At 38.7% G+C, this 23,783-nt stretch overlaps 1 protein-coding gene across 1 annotated transcript in view; it reads left to right on the top strand.

Moving 5' to 3' along the window:
- LOC307144232 (uncharacterized protein) overlaps nucleotides 1-23,783 on the top strand; it is a gene marked incomplete at its 3' end in the record, with an annotated part of 160,024 nt that overhangs the window by 9,954 nt on the left and 126,287 nt on the right. Inside the window, exons 3-11 of the mRNA XM_079846335.1 lie at nucleotides 85-327; nucleotides 1,557-1,796; nucleotides 4,128-4,628; nucleotides 7,116-7,519; nucleotides 9,052-9,171; nucleotides 10,340-10,537; nucleotides 11,529-11,669; nucleotides 13,470-13,730; nucleotides 18,856-19,036. Of these exons, the coding sequence (XP_079702461.1) occupies nucleotides 85-327; nucleotides 1,557-1,796; nucleotides 4,128-4,628; nucleotides 7,116-7,519; nucleotides 9,052-9,171; nucleotides 10,340-10,537; nucleotides 11,529-11,669; nucleotides 13,470-13,730; nucleotides 18,856-19,036 (2,289 nt within the window). The remainder of the gene's footprint in view (nucleotides 1-84; nucleotides 328-1,556; nucleotides 1,797-4,127; nucleotides 4,629-7,115; nucleotides 7,520-9,051; nucleotides 9,172-10,339; nucleotides 10,538-11,528; nucleotides 11,670-13,469; nucleotides 13,731-18,855; nucleotides 19,037-23,783) is intronic.

The raw sequence follows: 23,783 nt of genomic DNA on the forward strand, positions 1-23,783 counted from the left end.
GAATTTGATTGAGACATTGTAAAGATAAACTCCAAGTCTAAACTAGTTTTACTCTCAATAATGTTTGTACTTGTTTTTTTACAGATATAAAAATGGACGACGGTCATAAGAATGAAATACTTCGGAAAGTCATCAAGACAGTGAAAGGACAACCTCGAGGAGTTCCTCTTGATGAATTAGCTGACATCTTTGCTCGTAGGCATAAGCTAGCCCTTTTGCCGGCTGAACTTGGTTTCCCGTCAATGGAAGCTTTTGTGGCGTCTCTTAGCCAGGATCTTACTGTGGAAGATGGTGTGATCTTTCACAAGGAAATCACGGTTCTCACAGGTACTGATTTCAAATTATGCAACTTCTAGATCCATTCATTCTGTTAACGTAGCTTTGCAAAGGATAATGTCTCAAACATATTAAATTAGTAGTAGATTTTCAGTCGCTGAATTGTATGTTATAATCAGTGTTGGGGGAAACGCATTACAAGTAACTTGAGTTACGTAATAATATTACTTTTTCAAGTAACTAGTAAAGTAACGCATTACTTTTCAAATTTACAACAAAATATCTGAATTACTTTTGGAAAAAAGTAACTCAAGTTACATTTTCACATTTATTTGACTGACAGTTCTCCTGCCCCCATGTTGAGAAAAATTGAGAGTAAGAGCAGAGGTGTGTGTGTGTGTGTGTGTGTGTGTAAATGTGTTATTGTAGTTCTAGACTAAATGTGAGCATTTATTCATCTCACTTGCACAATAAAGATTCTGTTCTCCTCAAAATGAATAAAATCAGTCAAATGCAAAATCAGAATACTATGCAAACCTCAAATATATAAATGTTAAATAAAACAAATATTTGTATGCATTTAATCTACCTTTATTGACCAATATCGTGCTGCTGACCTTTGATGATTCAGTTAAACCATGAGCAAATATTACTAGATTTTTTTTGTTTTTATTGGTAAAATTTTTTTGCTCCTGCGTCCTAATCTTCCATTATCCAGAATGGCAGCTTATTATTTCAATTTTGGTATGAAGAGGCCTTTACATTTGCACAAAAATATAACTTTTTTTGCCATTAAAAAACAAAACAAAAAAGCAAGCCCAGCCCAGGTGAGAAAAAGTAACGCAAAAGTAACGTAACGCATTACTTTTCTTAAAAAGTAACTAAGTAACTCAATTAGTTACTTTTTAAGGGAGTAACGCAATATTGTAATGCATTACTTTTCAAAGTAACTTTCCCCAACACTGGTTATAATGTAATGTAGAGTTTAGGTTCTCTGCCCGAGCCCGAACTTGACCCGACCTCTGCCATATGGCAGAAAGCTATGCCGTAATCAGAAATAACAGAAATATTTTTAGCAAAGTAAGAACTAATACACAGGGTTCCCACGCTTTTTGAAAGTACTTACAGGCTCGTTCTCATCAGAACGCACGCCTATTAAAAATGGTTGGGTTTAAATCGGACTTGGCCCCATAATTACTGTTAATGTGTTGGGTCGGGCTTGATTTTTTTTTGAGCCCGATCTAAGCTCTATCCTGACGGTGCTGTCACATATTTTACAGGGGAAGACTTCAAAAAGAGATGCAAAGATGTCGTGGAGTTGGTGAAAAGCCACCAGGAAGGCATTCCTCTTTCAAAACTACCAGTGTTTTTCAGAAGGGCATATGGGAGACCTCTGAGAAAGAAAGAGCTAGGGTTCTCCTCAATGGCAGATTTCATTGACTCTCTCAGCCAAGAGCTGTATGTGAAAAATGGCCAAATCTTCTACAGGAGAGACATGCCTAAAGCTTCAACACCTACAGGTAATTTGTTATTTTACATTGCATGGTTCAAGTGACCTAATTCCATGTGGCACAGATCGGATATGACCCATGAATGTGTCCACCTCGAATTAATTTCCCCTGTCAATGCGAGTCGTGCGCCATTGAAAAAGTGACTTTTTTGCGGTACAGATATAGCTATAACAATTTAAAGCATTAGTTCACTTCAGAATGAAAATGTCCTGATGATTTCCTCGCCCCCATCTGATCCAAGATGTCCATGTATTTCTTTCTTCAGTGGAAAAGAAATGAAGTTTTTTTTTGAGGAAAACATTCCAGGATTTTTCTGCTCATAATGGACTTTAATGGGAACCAATGGCTGAAGGTTTCAGAGGCTCTGACCAATCCCAGACGAGGAATAGAGTCTGATCTAGACAAACCATCGCCACATTTACAACACACACACACACATTTATACACTTTAACCTCAGACGCTCGACTTCAGTGTTGTTCTAGAAAGGTCACATGACGCAGGTGGAAGTGCCGACCCAGTGTTAAAACGAACGTGCAAAGACTAAATCAAACGCCCTTTACACAAATAAAGGTGAAACAACAATGACGGACGATTTTAAAGTTGGAGGAGAGCATGAGATGGAGTTTATCGGCACTTCCACCTGCGTCATGTGACCTTTCCGACGTGATGACATCATATGCCATGAAGAAGAACAACACTGAAGTCGAGCGTCTGAGGTTAAAGTGTATAAATGTGTGTGTGTGTTGTAAATGTGGCGATGGTTTGTCTAGATCAGACTCTATTCCTCGTCTGGGATTGGTCAGAGCCTCTGAAACCTTCAGCCATTGGTTCCCATTGAAGTCCATTATGTGCAGAAAAATCCTGGAATGTTTTCCTCAAAAAAAAAACTTAATTTCTTTTCCACTGAAGAAAGAAAGACATGAACATTTTGGATGAGATGGGGGCGAGGAAATCATCAGGACATTTTCCTTTTAAAGTGATCTAATCCTCTAAACATCTCTAGTTGACTAGTAAAGTATTCATTTAGTTCGTTTGTGTTAAATAAGAGGTTATCTGGAGCAGAAATGTGTTGCTTTTGAAATCATCCTTGTGAAGGCAGTGTGCTTCAAGGGTTAGTTCACCCAAAAAGGACAATGACCCCATGATTTACTCTCCCTCAAGTCATCCATGGTGTGTATGACACTCTTCCTTCAGGCGAACACAATCACAGTTATATGCTTTATAACGGCAATTAATTGTTGTTGTTTTTGAAATCCATAAAAGTGCATCTATTCATCATAAAATTGCATCTATTCATCATAAAAGTGCATCTAAATAAAAGTGCATCTATCCATCATAAAAGTGCATCTATTCATCATAAAAGTGCATCTAAATAAAAGTGCATCTATCCATCATAAATGTGCATCTTTCCATCATAAAAGTGCATCTAAATAAAAGTGCATCTATCCATCATAAAAGTGCATCTATTCATCATAAAAGTGCATCTAAATAAAAGTGCATCTATCCATCATAAATGTGCATCTTTCCATCATAAAAGTGCATCTATTCATCATAAAAGTGCATCTATATAAAAGTGCATCTATCCATCATAAAAGTGTATCTTTCCATCATAAAAGTGCATCTATTCATCATAAAAGTGCATCTATCCATCATAAAAGTGCATCTATCCATCATAAAAGTGCATCTATTCATCATAAAAGTGCATCTATATAAAAGTGCATCTATATAAAAGTGCATCTATCCATCATAAAAGTGTATCTATCCATCATAAAAGTGCATCTATCCATCATAAAAGTGCATCTATATAAAAGTGCATCTATCCATCATAAAAGTGCATCTATTCATCATAAAAGTGCATCTATTCATCATAAAAGTGCATCCATCCATCATAAAAGTGCATCTATCCATCATAAAAGTGCATCTATTCATCATAAAAGTGCATCTATATAAAAGTGCATCTATCCATCATAAAAGTGCATCTATTCATCATAAAAGTGCATCTATATAAAAGTGCATCTATCCATCATAAAAGTGCATTTATCCATCATAAAAGTGCATCCATCCATCCATCATAAAAGAAAGATGCACTTTTATGATGGATATATTAACTTTTATGATGGATGGATGCACTTTTTTGGGCTTATAATTTTTGGCTGCCATTATAAAGCTTAGAAGAGCCAGGGCATATTTTAATATAACTCTGATTGTATTCGTCTGAAAGAATAATGTCATACACACCATGGCTTGAGGGTGAGTAAATCATGGGGTAATGTTAATTTTTGGGTTAACTATCCCTTTAAGGGTTCTCTCATGTGGTTCTCTTGTATGTTTTTTTATAGTGTTCTCAGCACCCGTGCACATTGATGGGGTTTTTAGAGACGTTGTGGAGGTGGTCAAGGAAAACCCAAAAGGCATTCCTCTTCGGCAGTTGTCTATATTCTTCAGTCAGAAGTATCGGCGGAACCTCAAGGTGGCAGACCTTGGTTTTAGCTCAATCGCCTCCTTCATTGATTCTCTGAGCGACGAGCTATTTGTGGAGAAGGAGAGAATCTTCCATAAGGATCTCAGAGGAGCACCTGCAACAGTGAAGAAGGAACCTGCGGACCCAAGCCCTATAAGTTATTTGCGAGCTGACTTTGCTCAAAGAGGTAGTGAAATGACACAAGACGATCTGATAGATAAAGTTAAAGAGGTTGTAAGAAAATATCCAGCTGCGAGCAATTCCATTAGTGAACTGCAGAAGGGCTACTCCCTCTTATTTGGGTCAGCACTGCCATTAAAAACCTACTCCTCCCTTCCAGTTGCAGATAATAAACAAGCAGGAGCAAAGTGCCTTGAAGGTAAGAGTATATGCAGTTACATCCAAGTACATAAACCACTCCTTAACAAATCAACCACAGCGAGTTTGTGCTCGGGGGTTCGAATCGGATATTATATTTCTAAACAAGGATCCGTCCTGTCACCTCTTTTATTTTCTGTGTATACAAGTGGTATAAAAGTGCAGCATGAGAATTACAAACTATATAAATATGCAGATGATATGGCACTTTTATGGAAAGACTGTGTACATTGAGTACGAGGAACAGGTTTTGAAACTAGAAAAATGGTGTGAAGAAAGTTCCTCGTAATGTACGTAAAACAAAAGAGTTGATTTTAAATCATTCAGAGCCTTGAACAGAAATAATGCGGTTGAAATTTGTGAAGACTTTTAAGTATTTAGGAATCATGATTGACTGTAAATTTAACTTCTCTGATAATGTGGCTCTTATTTGTAAGAAAGCAAATCAAAGGCTAAGGAAATTTAAAGAAATTTGTGTGAGCAAAGCTGTGTTGCAAAACAGGTCTAATTGAGAGTGCTTAAGGGTATAATATTACAGTGTGTTTCGGACGAGTTACTTCGGCAAATAAAGTTAAATTAGACAGAATTACAAGAGTAGCAGGACAAATTATAGTATTAAAGCTCAGTTATGCCAAATTGCTGTTCAGAGAAAAGCTTTGATTATAACAAGAGACACAACACACCCCTTGAATCATGTTTTTGAATTATTACCATCACGTTGGCATGATAGAATGCCTAAAGCAATATATAAACAAACTTCCGTACCAAATGCAATAAGTCTTTTGAATAAGAGGTAGAAAATGTGACACTAACTAACTAAGGGCACTTTCACACCTGCCTTGTTTGGTCTGGATTTTCGGACTTTTCAGTTTGATCCGAATCAAAATCACAGGTGTGAAATCTCCCCTGACCACGATCCAGATCAAACAGACGAAATTTGGTCCGACGAAAAGAGGTCGTCTGAGTCCGGATCAAACTGAACAAAGGCTCGGTTCGTTTCTAGTGCAAAAGCATTTTCTGTACGGTTCAGACTTTCAGGCGATTTACAGGAAGTTCCTGTTTATGTTTAAATATTATAATGTTATTTTTAAATTCAATCTCGGCTACATTGATTATGAAAAGTGAAAAGATGCGCAATATGTCAGAAGACAGAAGGTCAGAAATAGGGCTGTCACTTTTGTAAAAAAAATCGATTTTTGAGACACAAGTGTTCATTGAATCGATTCTAAAATCGATTTTAAATGACGTTTTCATTTTCAACGCTAAATATAGCCTACGCCAATCCACGGACAACTAACGGGCATTAGGATGAAAGTAAAGAGGGCGCTTAAGACGCACAAGTCAGCAATATTTCTGATGATTTATTTTGTGCACAATGACTAACAGGAGTGCAACATTCTGGGAAAAAAAACATCAACGTCAAAGAAAAACATTAGCTACAGGCTTTAACATGGCTGTGTTTACCATTATAAATTCCACAACAACAAAATTGTAGCCCATGAAAAGAGGTTGAAAATAAAGCTTAAAAATGTACTAGCCTACACTGAATGTGAAGTTCGCGTGGATAATAATTTAACGTAATTATTCAACCGTTCAAAATGAAACTTTGAATGAACTTAGCTTGCGAACAGGCCATGTGTTTTTTTTTAATTGAACGTAACCGACACTTAGGCTATGCGGGCGTTACTGATGAAACGTGCAAATAAGGCTCTAATCCAAATTATTGGACAGGAAAACAAGTCTATCAACATTTTCGGGGTCCAGAGCAGAGCGGGTCCTTCTTTATTTGTTTAATTCGTTCAAAAATAATAGTGTACGTATTTGGTTAAAATCGATTCCCTATTTTCGTTTTCGAAACTTGTGTTGGTTGGTCCGATCGATTGTGCAATCGATTTTCGAACGTAAAGTGACAGCCCTAGTCAGAAATGATTTTGATTTTGAAAGCCTTTCTTTGATGTGAATTTCGTTTTGTATAAATTGTATCTTAATTTTAATCAACGTTTAATCAGATAATCGCCTGGATTTAATAAATAAGAAGCAAATAGTCTATAGCAGACCATAATCGCGGGAGCGATCACATGCTTTGCACATGAACTGGAGCGTCTCAAATAAACCCAAACTCAGCAGATACTCGTCTCACAAACATGAGAAATATGTGAATATAAAGCTTGAAATGTCCACTTTTAAACGTAACGAATAAAAAATAGTCCAGCAATGCGACTGTTCAATAGTGGCAATGCGTCCGTTCATTCACTCTAGTCAAAGACGCACATCCGTTTACAAACCAATCAGTGTCCAGATGCCCCACATGATGAAGACGAGTGGACACAAGTGTGTCATGTTCAGTTCTTTAGTGCGCTCGCATAATGACAATGCGAAACCAAACCAAAACTAACCGAATGTATCAAAACATGAACTTCGGTTCGGACTTTCAGCTGTGAAAACGCCCTAAGTCTTTAAAAAACACGTTGACTTTCTATTCTTGTAGAACCCCTACAGAAGCCTGATGAGGTACCAAAGAAGGTTCAGTCCAAAGCCAGGCCACCTGAGGTACAGGAACAAGTGGTCCGACCCAAGACTGGGTTAACCGCCCCCCTGATGGCAACCCCTGGTCATCTCTCCACTAGCGACTTCCCAGCTCTTAGTTCCAAGATGGCCAATGCGGAAGAGAAGAAGCTGAAGGAGGGAAGGGGGCTTGTCTTCCATGAGTCCTTCTACAGCCAGGTGAGGGCGGTTCATGGTGCGAACATGAGGGCGGAAGAAGCCTTGCTGGAAGATGAAGACAAAGCTGGGAGGCGGAGAAAGGCCACGCCCTCAGACGAGGTGAACTCTTTGGTGGAGGACGTCATCCGAGCCCTAGCAGCCGAAGGAGAGCACGTCACCATTGAAAGGGTCTGTGTTTTTGAAAAATAATCAGAGGTGGACAGTAACTAAGAACATTTACTTGAGTTCTGTACTTAAATACACTTTTTGAGTATCTGTACTTTCCTTGAGTAGTATTGTTTCTGGAAACTTACGACTTTTACTTCACTACATTTGAAAGACAAATATCGTACTTTTAACTCCACTACATTTCTTTCGAAGTAGAAAGTCGTAGCCGCTTTGAAAGTCAGTGGATGATTTGTTTTCTTCTTTAAAACGGGATTCGTTTTTTTTTGCAGACAGCCTATCTGTAATCACTCTTGTAGGATCACATGAAGTTCAATGATTTCCAAGTAGGGATCGACCGATATGGATTTTTTTAGTGCCGATACCGATTTTTTTTTTCATCAGCCTTAGCCGATGACCGATACGGGCTGCCGATTTTCTCGATATTTGGAGCTGATACTGCTTTCAATTTACATCATAAAAATGACACAATGATCATGATGATAACAATTTAAAATTTTAAAAAAGGAACATTTATTGAACTAAAAAAAAACTATATTTAACAAATAGTAAAAACAGGTGAGGTAGAACAAGAAAAAAAGAGTTCAGTGGTGAAACTAAATTCTGAAAATAAATATTGAAGCATAAATAAAATAATGACACTATTGCACACAGTTTCAACAAGCAAGCAGCATAATAAAGTGCACACTGACTGTACTATACTTAAAACTTATACTTTTAAAACTATTTACAACCTAGTCATTTAATGCTTAGGTGCACTTAACTTAATCTCTTGAAAAAAATATCGGCGAACGCAGCAGCCTTGTATTGGCCGATACATGTAAAAATCACAAATATCGGCCCGATATATCTGTTTAACACTATTTCCAAGTATTTTTTGAACACTAATCAATTGATGGCAAAATATAAGGTGGCAGTTCCCAGACGCACAACCATGGCCGTACTTAAAAGTTAAAATAAAAAAAACCTTTAAGGGATAGTTCACCCAAAAACGAAAATGTGATGTTTTTCTGCTTACCCCGAAGGCATCCAAGATGTCTTCGTTTCTTCAGTAGAACACAAATGAAGATTTTTAACTCCAACCGTTGCTGTGTGTCACTCATATAATGCATGTCAATGGGGTCTAATTCTATTAGAGTAAAAAAAATATGGACAGACAACTTCAAATTAAACTCGTGACGACACATTGATGTCTTAAGACACAAAACGATCGGTATTTATGCAATTATTTCACCTCATATCAGACGAATGTCTTCAGCTCTCCCGACTGCCATCACTTCCTGTGAGTGAGGTCAAAACAGCGGACGGGTCATAGATATATATACATAGATGTCTCATTAGTGCCTGCGTTGATCGGTCGAATAAGGAATCTACGTATATATATCTATGACCCGGCCGCTATTTTGACCTCACTTTTTTAAGTACTTTTACTTTTACTCAAGTAATGGAGTTGTGTACTTTGTCCACCTCTGGAAATAATGCAGACCTGTTTTGTGCTCGTCCCCATGACTCGTTATTGTTGTTTCTTTTCAAAGGTGATAAGCAGAGTTTGCTCACTTCTACAAGTGCCGTCTTTGAATATGGACCCTCGCCGGCCTCTGCCTGCTGTGCAGGACCTTCGGCGCTCCATCAAGGAGCTCAATATGTACATTGAGGTATGAGGTCTTAAAGGGGACATGTCCTGAAAATCTGACTTTTTCAGTGTTTAAGTGCTATAATCGGGTGCATATATAGAAAACGTGAAAAGGACAGCCAGATTTCACTCCCTTAAGGCCCTTTCACACCGGACGCGTAACGAAAAAGCGAATATTTCGTGTGCGAATAGTTCGCGTCAAAACCATTCACACCAGCCGCAACGCGAGTTTGCGAGTTTCAGAGCTCCAACATTCCAAAACATTCGCGCCGACAGCTGAGAAAACACGGACACGTAATCATTCAGTGGAGACAAGCTTTTAATTTTCTTTAAAAGACCGAAAAGAAGGTTTTGGGTGCACAAGTCTTAAAGAACAGAGAGTCTGAAGGGGAGGATTCTAATCTTCTACAGGAGCTAAAGCTTTATCATGGCCGGTTCCGCACGCACTTTCAAATGTCCGTGGGATAATTTGAGGAGCTCGAGAGACAGAGACGGTAGCAGCACATCTGACGAGACACACACACACACACACACACACTCACTCTAAAGGAACGGCTCGATCCGATGTTGCTGCTGCTGTGTTTCCAGTTGAGTCACAATGTAAACATTTAAATGCCACAGTCGTACTGACGGAAACACATTCACTTTCTATAGTCGCGGACGCAATTAGATAAAAAAAAAAAAAAAATCTATTTATTGATTATAATATCTGTAGCCTATAGTGGGCAAACACATCTGCATCTGCACATCTGTAAACACAACTACAGCTGTAATCTCAGGAGAAATGCGACACCTGGCAAAGGTTAATGTTGAGTGAATGGCTAGTGACATCAACTGGACATTTCGTCACCTTTGTTTCCTTGAATGTGATTGGTTTAAGCCTTTTCTGTCGCTGCGAGTGTTAAAAAAAATCGACATCGAAACGAAAAGAATAACCATCGTTTTTTCGCCGCAGCACATTCGCGTTCGGTGTGAAAGCACTCATTACACAAACAGCTGATCAAAAAATAAAACCATTGCGCGAATTATTCGCGCGTCAAAATCGCGCGTCAAAATTGTGTCCAGTGTGAAAGAACCTTTAGTGATGTAGGAAGGGGATCTTATTATAATATTAGCCTCCCTTAACCGCAATTTTATTACTTCTTAAAAATAATACTAATGACTCTGATCTCTGTTTCTTTCTTCGTCAGTCAGTGGAGGCGGTGTCTTCCGTGTGCACGCTTTACGAACTGGGACAGGCTCTGGCCAACCTGAAGAACAAGAAGCGCTTTGAGGAACTCCATCTGGGCCCTCTCTGCAAGATCCCGCTCATTCACCGAATGTTCAGAATAGATGCAAATACTAAAGATGATGATGTACATCAGATTGAAACCGTGGACATTCTTAGGGTGAGTTTGGGCTTGGCTGTGTCCTTGACCATACGTGTACATCTACACCAGTTCCTCAAACTCGGTCCTGGAGGGCCACTGGCTCTCCAACCCTAATCAAACACACCTTCCTGTGATCCTGAATACCTTGATTTGGTTGCTCAGGTGTGTTTGATCAGGGTTGGAGTTAAACTCTGCAGGACAGTGGCCCTCCAGGACCAGAGAGTTACTTTGAAAACTAATGCACTACAATATTGCGTTACTCCCTTAAAAAGTAACTAATTGAGTTACTAAGTTACTTTTTAAGAGAAGTAATGCGTTACGTTACGTTTGCGTTACTTTTTCTCACCTGGGCTGGGCTTGTTTTTGTTTTTGTTTATAACAAAAAAAGTTATATTTTTGTGCAGCGGTAAAGACCTCTTCATACCAAAATGTAAATAATAAGTAGAAATGCAGATTCCCTCATGAACACTAGAGGGCGCAGCTCTGGATAATGGAGAATAGATGCAGGAGAAAAAAGTTTTACCAATAAAAACAAAAAATCTAGTCATTTTCATCATCAAAGGTCAGCAGCAAGACATTGGTACATTCAATATAAAGGTAGATAATGCATAAAAATAGTTGTTTTATTTAACATTTAATTATTGGAGGTTTGCATAGTATTCTGATTTTGCATTTGACTGATTTTATTCATTTTGAGGAGAACAGAATCTTTATTGTGCAAGTGAGATAAATAAATGCTCACATTTAGTCTAGAACTACAATAACCATCATGCGCACACACACACACACACACACACACTGAAAAAGTAACTGAGATATTTTGTTGTCAATTTGAAAAGTAATGCGTTACTTTACTAGTTACTTGGAAAAAGTAATATTATTACGTAACTCAAGTTACTTGTAATGCGTTTCCCCCAACACTGCCCAGGACCGAGTTTGAGGAACCCTGATCTACATTGTGGTGACTCGCTCTAACTCGTTGTACTCTATGGTTTTCTGCTTGCTTTAGAGTCTCAGAATGTTCCGGAGAAAAAGCAAGACACCCAGAGTTGAGCTTCCTGAATTTCTGAAGCACCTTGCAGACCAGTATAGCTGCGATTCGCCGTATGAACTCGGCATCCGAATCCAGAGTCTTGGCTTGCCCATTTCGGTAAGATTCTCTATTGCTGTTGCCATAATGTTTGGGTCTATCTTCCTCTCTTTCAGAAACGTCTGATTCTGTGTCTACAAAGCATTGAAAACACATCAATTTTCCAAAACTTCCAAAATTCCCATCATTGTAAATCCAACAAGCGACTTTAGACGTCAGTACGCAAAGAGACCTTGCGTGATGACTCCGATTGTTTGAATATTACAATTTAATAATTCTTAAATCGATGTGTCATCCTGAATAAACCCGTCTCCGGCGTGTTGCCTCCGATCCTTCGAATATTCCGATGTATTATGACCTCTGACCTGTAAAGTTGCCAGAATAATAATCATACGCTGTTTGTTAATTGGCCAGAGGAGAACTGCCCCCCCGACTGAGCCTGGTTTCTCCCAAGGTTTATTTTCCTCCATTAGTAGGGCCCTATGATTTCCGAATCGCGGACGGAATCGCGGAATTGGCATATTAACACGGAATCTCGCGGAGTGTCTGCTGTATTTTGCCTTGTTTTTAATGCACTTTAATGCACTGTATGGAAAATAATGCCTTAAATGAACTTGAGAGATAATGAGATGCGTGTCTGATCCACATCATGTTCGGCAGAGGTAGATCTTAAAGTGACAGTAGCACTGATAATGTCTGTCATTAATGTTCATCAAAGAACAACGGGAACAGAGAAGATTGTAGCTTTAATGATGATTCATCTATATTTCACTTATTATTTATGCTGTTATTAAAGGTGTTGATAACTTTATTCAATTTCTGTGTAGACTATGTCTGACAGGGAAGGCCACGTTATAACATTTATTATAATGGGTTTATGTTAACATTGTTTTAAGTTCAATTAAATTAAAAGTTTTTTTTAAAGCCTAATAAATGTTGAAATTTGGAGCTTTCAGTTATCCTGTAATGTAACATCATTAATGTTTCATATAGACATCAGTGATACTGGCCTTCATTCATAAAAACATACCATTACAACACACATTTAAAATATTCTGTCTTTAAATTGTTTCTAAATTAATTTGGAGAGTAACTGAAATTATTACAATATCAAAATATAAAAAATTCCAATGTTTTTAATTGCAATTAATCATGATTAATTACAGAAAAAAATTGATTAATTAGTTTTTTTTATTATCAATTCACAGCACTAATATTTAATTGTGACTTGAAGAGCTTAGAGTCCAGTGTTATGTTGCAGTGTTTGTCCTGAAAAGTAAATGTGATGTTTGTTACCTCAATAAATCTAAGGTCATTCCTATTTTATGTTTTATGTTCTATTATATTAACATTAAAAACACACTCTTTTTACGACTAAAATAACAGTTAAAGGTAAAAAAAACTGAATTCCCAAAAATTAAAACGGGAAAAAAAAGAAATTAGCAAAAATTAAAATGGAAAAAACGGAATTTGGGAAGAAATAAAACGGATTTCATAGGGCCCTACATTAGGTCTCCTGATGGGGTTTGGGTTTCCTTGCCACTGTTGCCTCTGGCTTGGCTTTGCTCACTACATTTTTCAACTAAATATCCAAATAAATGTAATTATTAAACTAAATTAACCATATAAACTAAATTACTGATCTAAAGCCCACACTGTCACTGTATGATAATTGAAATGAACTGATGACATCAGCGTTTTCTCCAGAATGGCTGAACTACTGAATAAAATTATGCTGCATTATTTTCCTGTTTAACACTGTAAAGCTGCTTTGAAACAATCTGCATTGCTAAAAGCACTATAGTAATAAAGTTGACTTGACTTAACCATCTGCATTATTTCCTTATGCCATGTTGTTAGACGCTGAATAAAGCAGTGGCTACTGAGTTTTGCCACATGGACAAGGCCAAAGAAGCCATTCAGAGGGAGATTCAAGAGGACGTGGATGCCAAAATGTTTAAGATCAGGAAGAGTCTGCTGGATCCCATGCAAGGACCTGCGATATACTCCCAGATAGGCAACTCTGAGCTTAGGAAGAAATATGTGAATATGACCGCCTCAGATGCAGTCATGGAAGTCTTCATCAATTCTGAAGGCATCTTCAGTAAAAGTATGACGAAGGTGAGCAACTTGAGGGCCTGTTCAAAGCTGGTTTTTCTTGTGGTTTGGATGTTTGTTATCTGCTAACTGCAATGGAACCGCCCAACCTGCTGTTCTTCATGGGTGGAAGTCTTACTAAGTGACTTATTTAGCAGTGCTTGCTTTGGCAATCACCTCTGTTACTATTGTGCATACTTACTAGAGGTTTTCCCAAAGCGCCTAACAGTGTTGTAGTACTTCAGACCGAGTGTATTCGTTTCAGTTAAAGGGTTAGTTCACCCAAACATGTAAATTCTGTTGGACACCCGTCAGACCTCCGTTCATCTTCAGACACAAATGAAGATATTTTAGTGTAAATCTGATGCTCTGAAAGGCCTCCATTGGCTCAACTTTACACTCTCAAGACCCTTAAAAGACACTAAAGACTAAAGTTACAAAGTCCATCTCACTACAGCGGCTCTACAATAACTTTATGAAGACGAGAATAGTTTCTGTGCGCAAAAAAACCCTAAATAACGACTAATATAGTGATGACGATTTCAAAACACGGCATCATGAAGCTTCAGAGCGTTATGTATCAGTGAGTCGATTCAGCAGTTTGAAGCGTTATGAATCAGTGAGTCGATTCAGCGGTTTGGAGCGTTATGAATCAGTGAGTCGATTCAGCGGTTCAGAGCGTTATGAATCAGTGAGTCGATTCAGCGGTTCAGAGCGTTATGAATCAGCGAGTCGATTCAGCGCTTCAGAGCGTTATGAATCAGTGAGTCGATTCAGCGGTTCAGAGCGTTATGAATCAGCGAGTCGATTCAGCGCTTCAGAGCGTTATTAATCAGCGAGTCGATTCAGCGGTTCAGAGCGTTATGAATCAGCGAGTCGATTCAGTGTTTCGGAGCGTTATTAATCAGCGAGTCGATTCAGCGGTTCAGAGCGTTATGAATCAGCGAGTCGATTCAGCGCTTCAGAGCGTTATGAATCAGTGAGTCGATTCAGCGGTTCGGAGCGTTATTAATCAGCGAGTCGATTCAGCGGTTCGGAGCGTTATTAATCAGCGAGTCGATTCAGCGGTTCAGAGCGTTATGAATCAGCGAGTCGATTCAGCGCTTCAGAGCGTTATGAATCAGCGAGTCGATTCAGTGTTTCGGAGTGTTATGAATCAGCGAGTCGATTCAGCGCTTCAGAGCGTTATGAATCAGCAAGTCGATTCAGTGTTTCGGAGCGTTATGATTCAGTGAGTCGATTCAGCGGTTTGGAGCGTTATGTATCAGCGAGTCGATTCAGCGCTTCAGAGCGTTATGAATCAGCGAGTCGATTCAGTGTTTCGGAGTGTTATGAATCAGCGAGTCGATTCAGCGCTTCAGAGCGTTATGAATCAGCAAGTCGATTCAGTGTTTCGGAGCGTTATGATTCAGTGAGTCGATTCAGCGGTTCGGAGCATTATGATTCAGCGAGTCGATTCAGTGGTTCGGAGCGTTATGAATCAGTGAGTCGATTCAGTGTTTCGAAGCGTTATAAATCAGTGAGTCGATTCAGCAGTTCGGAAAATGAGCCTATTCTCAAAAATAGTGGCGTGTTCCTAAGGCTCCAAAAAGTGTGCTAAAGCATTTTCTGTACGGTTCAGATTCTCAGACGATTTACAGGAAGTTCCTGTTTATGTTTAAATATTATAATGTTATTTTTAAATTTAATCTCGGCTACATTGATTATGAAAAGTGAAAAGATGCGCAATATGTCAGAAGACAGAAGGTCAGAAATAATTTTGAAAGAAATTTTGTATGATTTTGCGTAGAAAGCCTTTCTTTAATGTGAATTTTGTTTTGTATAAATTGTATCTTAATTTTAATCAACGTTTAATCAGATAATTCAGGGTACCCGCGGGGTCTTAAAAGCATTGAAAAAGTCTTAAATTTGATAATCTAAAATTAAGGCCTTAATAGCCTTGAATTTGGTATACAAAGTCTTGGATTTCGTTACAAAGGTCTTATTTTTTATTTTATTTTTTTAACTCTTCCTAGGATTAAGTTCATACCGTAACAAAATGAACTGTTACTAGTGTGGGATAATTAAAAATTCATGCAGCGTAATGTTGAGTGCACATCGCGCTCAACGTCATAGCAGTAAGCGCGAAAGCTCGTGCACCCGTTACTATGGTTACTTTTTTTAAATTATTTTTTGTTGTTGCGGGTGAGAATGCCGCAGCCCGCTCGCGCTGCTCGTGCTTCACCTCACGGGGTTTAAAGCGGCTCCCGGTGAACCGGACCCGTGCCCGTCGGTGTGCTCGTGTGTGGGACCCGTGGCCGACTCAATAAGATGACGAAAAGTAAACAGTTGGACCTTCATATTCGCTACTGGGTGGAAGACCACGTCCAGTCACGATACTTCGGCTCGCAGTTCATGGGGCATGCAACGGCGGTGGACTTGCTCAAACATTTCAAAGTAAGTTTTTATTATGAATTTTAAAAATGTTGAGTTTTTTTAATTTATAAATAATATATGATATAGTAAAGTAACATAACACGAGCAAGTGAGCTGTTCTATAATATCACGATTGCAAATGTTACATTGAACAGTCTTGAAGGATTGACAGTCTGAAGAATATTGCTTCAAAATAAATTTGATTTATTTATGACAGACATTATTTAAAAAGTAGAAACATTATGTCATTAAAAATGTATTGTAACATTATTATAAAAACTTCCTTATGTGTGATTAAATGGAAGTAGCTTACAAATAAATATTTTTTAACCTTTAATATTAGAATGATGTACCATCTGGGGTTCCTTATGGTTTACTTTACAGTGAGAGATTTTTTTCTTGTTATGTACTGTACTTGATAGGCCCCAACTTAATTAATAGGATATCAAAATTTTTTAATTATTGGTTTTTATTGTTTATTTTTTTACTTGAAGGAAATATCTTGAAGCACAATGTTTTCTTGCCAGAAAGCACCAGAATGCTTCATTTACATGTTTAAATCATAAAAATTGTCTCATGGGGGATAATTCCCCAGACCCCCCTACAACAAATTACTTCGTAAACATGTCACCATTTTCACCAGTTGTGAGTTTGCATGTCTGAACCTGTATCTCACCACTCAGACAGAACCCTTTAACCTTGAGGCCCCAACCTCCATCACACTAGCTATTATGTAGGCTATATAATGTCTTTGTTTAAAATGTGCTTTTCATGTCTTTTAGGAGTGTGTATGTGACCTTGACTTGAGGAAGATGGTCTCTGTGTCTATGGATGGACCCAATGTTAATTGGCGTTTTTTTGAGATGTTGCAGCAGGAGCATGCAGAGCATTTTGGGGGTGCTCAGCTGGCAGTGGTGGGGAGTTGTGGCCTGCATACTCTCCATAATGCTGTCAAATGTAGATTCACCGACTGGCATATGGAGAAGTTCCTAAGAGCTCTGCATACAATTTTTCACAATGTGCCAGCAAGAAGGGAGGATTTCTGTAATCTCACAAAGTCCAAAATCTTCGCTTTGCCTTTTTGTGGTCATCGCCCTTGTCATCTGGCCAGACATGATGAAGTATGTTGAGGCTGTTAGCACCAAAAAGCTTCCTAACCCTGGGACGTCCTCCTAGTCAAAGTCAAACGCGTTGAGAAGAAGCTACAAGCAGAAGTTGACAGAACTTGAGAGCCTGGGCGAAAAAATTGCAACCAAGGCAGCAGAGCTGCGAAGGCTGTAGTGTTCAACACCAAGATCAAATCTATTTGTTTATTACAAATCAAATGTGTTACGCTGTTGTGTATGTATTAAATATAACTGATAATTTAAATAAAATGTTGTATTTAATTCAAGTAGCCTACTTGTACATAATTATTTTCTAGGGTTCAAAATTTATACAGATTTGACATTTTCCCCTCATACTTCTGTCAGAATGGGTACGAAGTTGGCATTGAATTTCATTTAAAATGGCATTAAAAAGGCCTTAAAAAGCCTTGAATTTCATTTGGAGGATCCTGGGGGTACCCTGTAATTGCCTGGATTTAATAAATAAGAAGCAAATAGTCAATAATTGCGGGAGCGATCACATGCTTTGCACATGAACTGGAGCGTCTCAAATAAACCCAAACTCAGCAGATACTCGTCTCACAAACATGAGAAATATGTGAATATAAAGCTTGAAATGTCCACTTTTAAACGTAACGAAAAGAAAATAGTCCAGCAATGCGACTGTTCAATAGTGGCAATGCGTCCGTTCATTCACTCTTGTCAAAGACGCACATCCGTTTACAAACCAATCAGTGTCCAGATGCCCCACATGATGAAGACGAGTGGACACAAGTGTGTCATGTTCAGTTCTTTAGTGCGCTCGCATAATGACAATGCGAAACCAAACCAAAACTAACCCAATGTATAAAAACATGAACTTCGGTGCGGACTTTCAGCTGTGAAAACGCCCTTAATGTAATTACAAAGCAATTAATTGGTTTTGTTTAACTCTGAAACATGTTTCGAGGTGTGTTGTGGTAAGAATAGCTACTGGAGGCCATTTGATTGCCGAGTGCCACCATTTTATGTCATCGACCTAGAACGCAAACAAAATGGAGTCGCCCATTGTCCAAATATGTAATGGATTTATATTAAGCCATACAAGTCTTAACTCCAGGGGATCCCTTTAAAGGGATAGTTCACCCCAAAATCAACGTTCTGTCAGTTTATTTCCAAATCTGTCTTACGTTCTTTCCACTTTTTTGGAGATTTTTTTTATTGCTTGTTGTTTGCAATGCCGATGCGCTGAAGCCTTCAAGCTTCAGAAAGTGTGTGGCTGATGAACTGCTCTTTTAAATGCTCTCTTCTTTCATGCTGGTAATCGCAGTGGTAATTCCTTTGAGCGGTTTAAGGATGTAAACGTGTTGAGGGATCAGTCGCTCTCTTCATTAATGTGATGTCACGCTCGTCATCTGATAATCCCACCCAGAAATGTTTTTCACACTACTTACATCTTTACCGTTGAGTCTTTAAGGTCCTCGTGCAGTTGCTGTTTTGACTTCCCTCTTCATTCACTTTAAGGGATTGTCCATGAACCAGTTCATGCCATTTCTGCTCTGGTTTGATGAATTGAATCCGGCTGAGAACATGAATGTTTCAACTGATTGTGTGTGTGTGTGTGTGTGTGTGTGTGTGTGTGTCCTCAGAGTATTCAGACGTTCCTGTCATGTGTAATCAGAGACAGGCTAGCCAGAGCCTTGTTCCAGCTTGCGATATGCTGTGGCTCCTTGGACGCCCCTCAGGACCTGGTGGCTAAAGAAAAGCCTCAGAAGAAAGCAGAGGCAAAGAAAGCTACGGAAGAGAGAGCGGCAGAGATGCCCACTGAAGGTGTCAACTTCCTATTCTCCCTTTCAGATTTAGCCCCCCTCCAGGGTTAAAGGGTTAGTTCAGCCAAAAATGTAAATTGTGTCATTAATGACTGAGCCTCATGTGGTTGGACACCCGTCAGACCTCCGTTCATCTTCAGACACAAATGAAGATATTTTAGTGTAAATCTGATGCTCTGAAAGGCCTCCATTGGCTCAACTTTACACTCTCAAGACCCTTAAAAGACACTAAAGACTAAAGTTACAAAGTCCATCTCACTACAGCGGCTCTACAATAACTTTATGAAGACGAGAATAGTTTCTGTGCGCAAAAAAACCCTAAATAACGACTTATATAGAGATGACGATTTCAAAACACGGCATCATGAAGCTTCGAAGCGTTATGAATCAGTGAGTCGATTCAGTGGTTCGGAGCGTTATGAATCAGCGAGTCGATTCAGTGGTTCGGAGCGTTATGAATCAGCGAGTCGATTCAGCGGTTCGGAGCGTTATGAATCAGCGAGTCGATTCAGCGGTTCGGAACGTTATGAATCAGTGAGTCAATTCAGCCGTTCGGAGCGTTATGAATCAGCGAGTCGATTCAGTGGTTCGGAGCGTTATGAATCAGCGAGTCGATTCAGCGGTTCGGAGCGTTATGAATCAGCGAGTCGATTCAGTGTCGAATCATGATTCGGATCGCGTGTCAAACCGCCAAACTGCTGAAATTTGGCGATCCAAACTGCTGAATCGACTCGCTGATTCATAACGCTCTGAACCGCTGAATCGACTCACTGATTCATAACGCTCTCAACCGCTGAATCGACTCACTGATTCATAACGCTCTGAACCGCTGAATCGACTCACTGATTCATAACACTCTGAACCGCTGAATCGACTCACTGATTCATAACGCTCTGAACCGCTGAATCGACTCACTGATTCATAACGCTCTGAACCGCTGAATCGACTCACTGATTCATAACACTCTGAACCGCTGAATCGACTCACTGATTCATAACACTCTGAACCGCTGAATCGACTCACTGATTCATAACGCTCTGAACCGCTGAATCGACTAATGATTCATAACGCTCTGAAGCTTCATGAGGCCGTGTTTTGAAATCGTCATCACTATATAAGTCGTTATTTAGGGGTTTTTTGCGCACAGAAACTATTCTCGTCTTCATAAAGTTATTGTAGAGCCGCTGTAGTGAGATGGACTTTGTAACTTTAGTCTTTAGTGTCTTTTAAGGGTCTTGAGAGTGTAAAGTTGAGCCAATGGAGGCCTTTCAGAGCATCAGATTTACACTAAAATATCTTCATTTGTGTCTGAAGATGAACGGAGGTCTGACGGGTGTCCAACCACATGAGGCTCAGTCATTAATGACACAATTTACATTTTTGGCTGAACTAACCCTTTAAGGCCCTGATATACTCACGATGTATTATTTCTTGTTCTCCGCTTAAAGGGATAGTTCACCCAAAAACTAAATGTTTATGTTGATCTGCTCACCCCCAGGGCATCAGAGATGTAGGTGTGTTTGTTTCTTCAGTCGAACACAAATGCAGATGTTTAACAGTGTGATAGTCGTATAATGATGTCAATGGGGATATTTTAGAGTATGAGAACAATGAGAGTAAAAACACACACACATACGAATCCTTATTAAAGGACTAGTTCACTTTCAAATAAACTTTTGCTGATAATTTACTCACCCCCTTGTCATCCAAGATGTCCATGTCTTTCTGTCTTCAGTCGAAAATAAATTAAGGTTTTGGATGAAAAGATTTCAGGATATTTGTCCATATAATGGAAGTCAATAGACTCCAAACGGTTCAAGGTCCAAATGAGAGGTTCAGTGCAGCTTCAAAAGGGCTTTAAACCACATCAAACACTACCAGACCATCAATAAGGGCCTTATCTAGCCAAACGATCGGTCATTTTAAAAAAATAAATAAAGTTTACGTTTTATAAGCACAAATGCTTGCCTCGTGACGTCACGTAAAACGCAATTACGTTGAAAAGGTCATGCTAGAAGCAGGCGCGAAGACGGTTGAATATGTGGATACGCTCCTCCTTCCGCTCATCTGTAAACACTAAATCGGTTCTTCCGCCTGCGTCTAGCGCGACCTTTTCAATGTGATGGCGTTTTACGTGACATCACTGAACAGAGCAAGGCGAGCATTTGTGCTTATAAAACTTAAACTTTATTTATTTTAAAAAAAAAATGACCGATCGTTTGGCTAGATAAGACCCTTATTGATCATCTGTTAGTGTTTGATGTGGTTTAAAGCCCTTTTGAAGCTGTACTGAACCTCTCATTTGGACCCGTTTGGGGTCTATTGACTTTCATTATATGGAGAAATATCCTGAAATCTTTTAATCAAAAATCTTCATTTCTTTTCGACTGAAGACAGAAAGACATGAATATCTTGGATGTAAATTATAAGCAAAAGTTTATTTGAAAGTGAACTAATCCTTTAAGCCCTGCGGCTCGCGGGACACACTGATGTCTGAGACACGAAACCATCGGTTTCTGCGAGAAACCCAACAGTATTTATTTATTTTACCTCTTATCAGACGAATGTCATCTAGTATTCTCAGCGCCAAATTCACATTTCTACTGCATACATTACCCAGTTTAAATACAAAGCTTAATGCTAAGTCACTGAAGTAACCCTTTAACTTGAAAAATAAGATCATGATGTTTTTGATCATGCTTATTTGTCCGCAGTGAAGTTTAGCCGATGTGTGTGTGTGGATATGTTTGAGTGTGTTTGTGATTAGCGGGTCGCGGATATTTCCGCAGGTAAGGCGGACCAAATAATAAAACTAGGGCTGTCAAAAGATTAATCGCGATTAATCGCATCCAAAATAAAAGTTTGTGTTTACATAATATATGTGTGTGTACTCTGTTAATTATTATTTATATATAAATACACACACAAGCATGTATATATTTAAGAAAAATATATAATTATTATATATAAAACATTTATATTTATATATATTATAGATTATATAAATGTATATACAGTATATACATGCAAATATTTCTTAAATATATACATGAATGTGTGTGTATTTATATATAAATAATAATTAACAGAGTACACACACATATATTATGTAAACACAAACTTTTATTTTGGATGCGATTAATCGCGATTCATCTTTTGACAGCCCTAAATAAAACATAACATTGTAATTAATTATGGGTGGATGAGAGATAAATAATTGTGTTGATATTATTAAAGACACAGAACTCTCATTTCACTATAAAACGCAACGAACTTGCATCACTCTTTCACTTTCAGAACCACCATCTCTTCAGGGAAATCAAATCAGGGATAAGATAAGCCCAGAGCGCCTCCTAGTGGACAGTATATAAAACACAAAGGAAAAACCCTACATGAGATATTGCTTAATAATTTAACAGTTTTACCTAAAAATATACACTAAATTAATTCTGATAAGATGTGATTTATGATCTATGTTAATTTTCCAACATAGTGATTGGACATATTAACATGTTTAAAACTTTTTTCTTCAGGTACCAATTTGCTGAATTTACCAAATTAAAAACAAAAGGAAAAAAAGCGTTTTAGTGAAGTAGTTTAGCAGACGAATCAAGTGTTGGCTAGCCTATGTGATGTGTGACAGCTGAGAAGCGCTCTATGTTTATGACAATAAATTAATAAAGCCTATAGTGGAGAAAACTGCGAAAGTTGCTGTGTGTGTGTGTGTGTGTGCGTGTGTGTGTGCGTGTGTGCGTGTGTGCGTGTGCGTGTGCGTGTGCGTGTGTGCGTGTGTGCGTGCGTGCGTGCGTGCGTGCGTGCGTGCGTGTGCGTGTGTGTGTGTGTGTGCGTGTGTGCGTGTGTGCGTGTGTGCGTGCGTGCGTGCGTGCGTGCGCGTGTGCGTGCGTGCGTGTGTGCGTGTGTGCGCGTGCGTGTGTGCGTGTGTGCGTGTGTGTGTGTGTGTGTGTGTGTGCGTGTGTGTGTGTGGTGTTCAAATGTTAAGAGGCGCATAGCTTTAAGTTGTTTCAGTTCTACACAGGCAAAAAAGACAAAAATATTTGTACTTAAACTGTTGTCTTAATGAGAACGAATGGAAGGAGCTAAAAATGAAATTCTGCACCGGCCCTGTAATTGCACATGAAAAATTAGATTGCGTTTATTCTTTTGTGGCACTTGAAAAAATTATTTGCCTCCTAACGTTTTCCCTTATAATTGATATTTTTGTCTGGAGCCCTGAAACATGAAAAACTGTGTCAGTGTCCAGTTCAGTTCGAATCACAGCCAGTGTGTTTATGTTTTTACTGCGTCTGAACCGCAGTGATGTCAGAGGAGCTGTCAATCAAACATCAGAAGGCGGGCTCTATACCACCATTGTCTGGTGACTGTCGACGCCCCCTCATTAGCATATTAGGCCAAGGAAAAATAAAATACGGAGCTACATTTAAAAAATGAATAAAAGGTAATCTTTAAACTTAGCATTTCCTTTAAAAATGGCATTTAGTTATTTATCTCCTTGCACATGTAATTATCTATATATTTATTTATGCAGGAATATGTGGATTTTTGTATTTATTTGCACATTTATTTATTTATATCGAATTTTGTGGATTTATTTGTTTATGTATTTGCGTATTTATTGTTTTTGCAGGTTTCGTCCTCCATACATGTTAACAATGAATTCAATGTTAGTCAGGTGACAGGTGAACATCGCACTTACTTTAGCTCAGGCGCTTGAATTCTGTTGCAAAAAT

Source organism: Gobio gobio (assembly GCF_949357685.1).
Source record: "Gobio gobio genome assembly, chromosome: 20".
NCBI classification, from domain to species: domain Eukaryota; kingdom Metazoa; phylum Chordata; class Actinopteri; order Cypriniformes; family Gobionidae; genus Gobio; species Gobio gobio.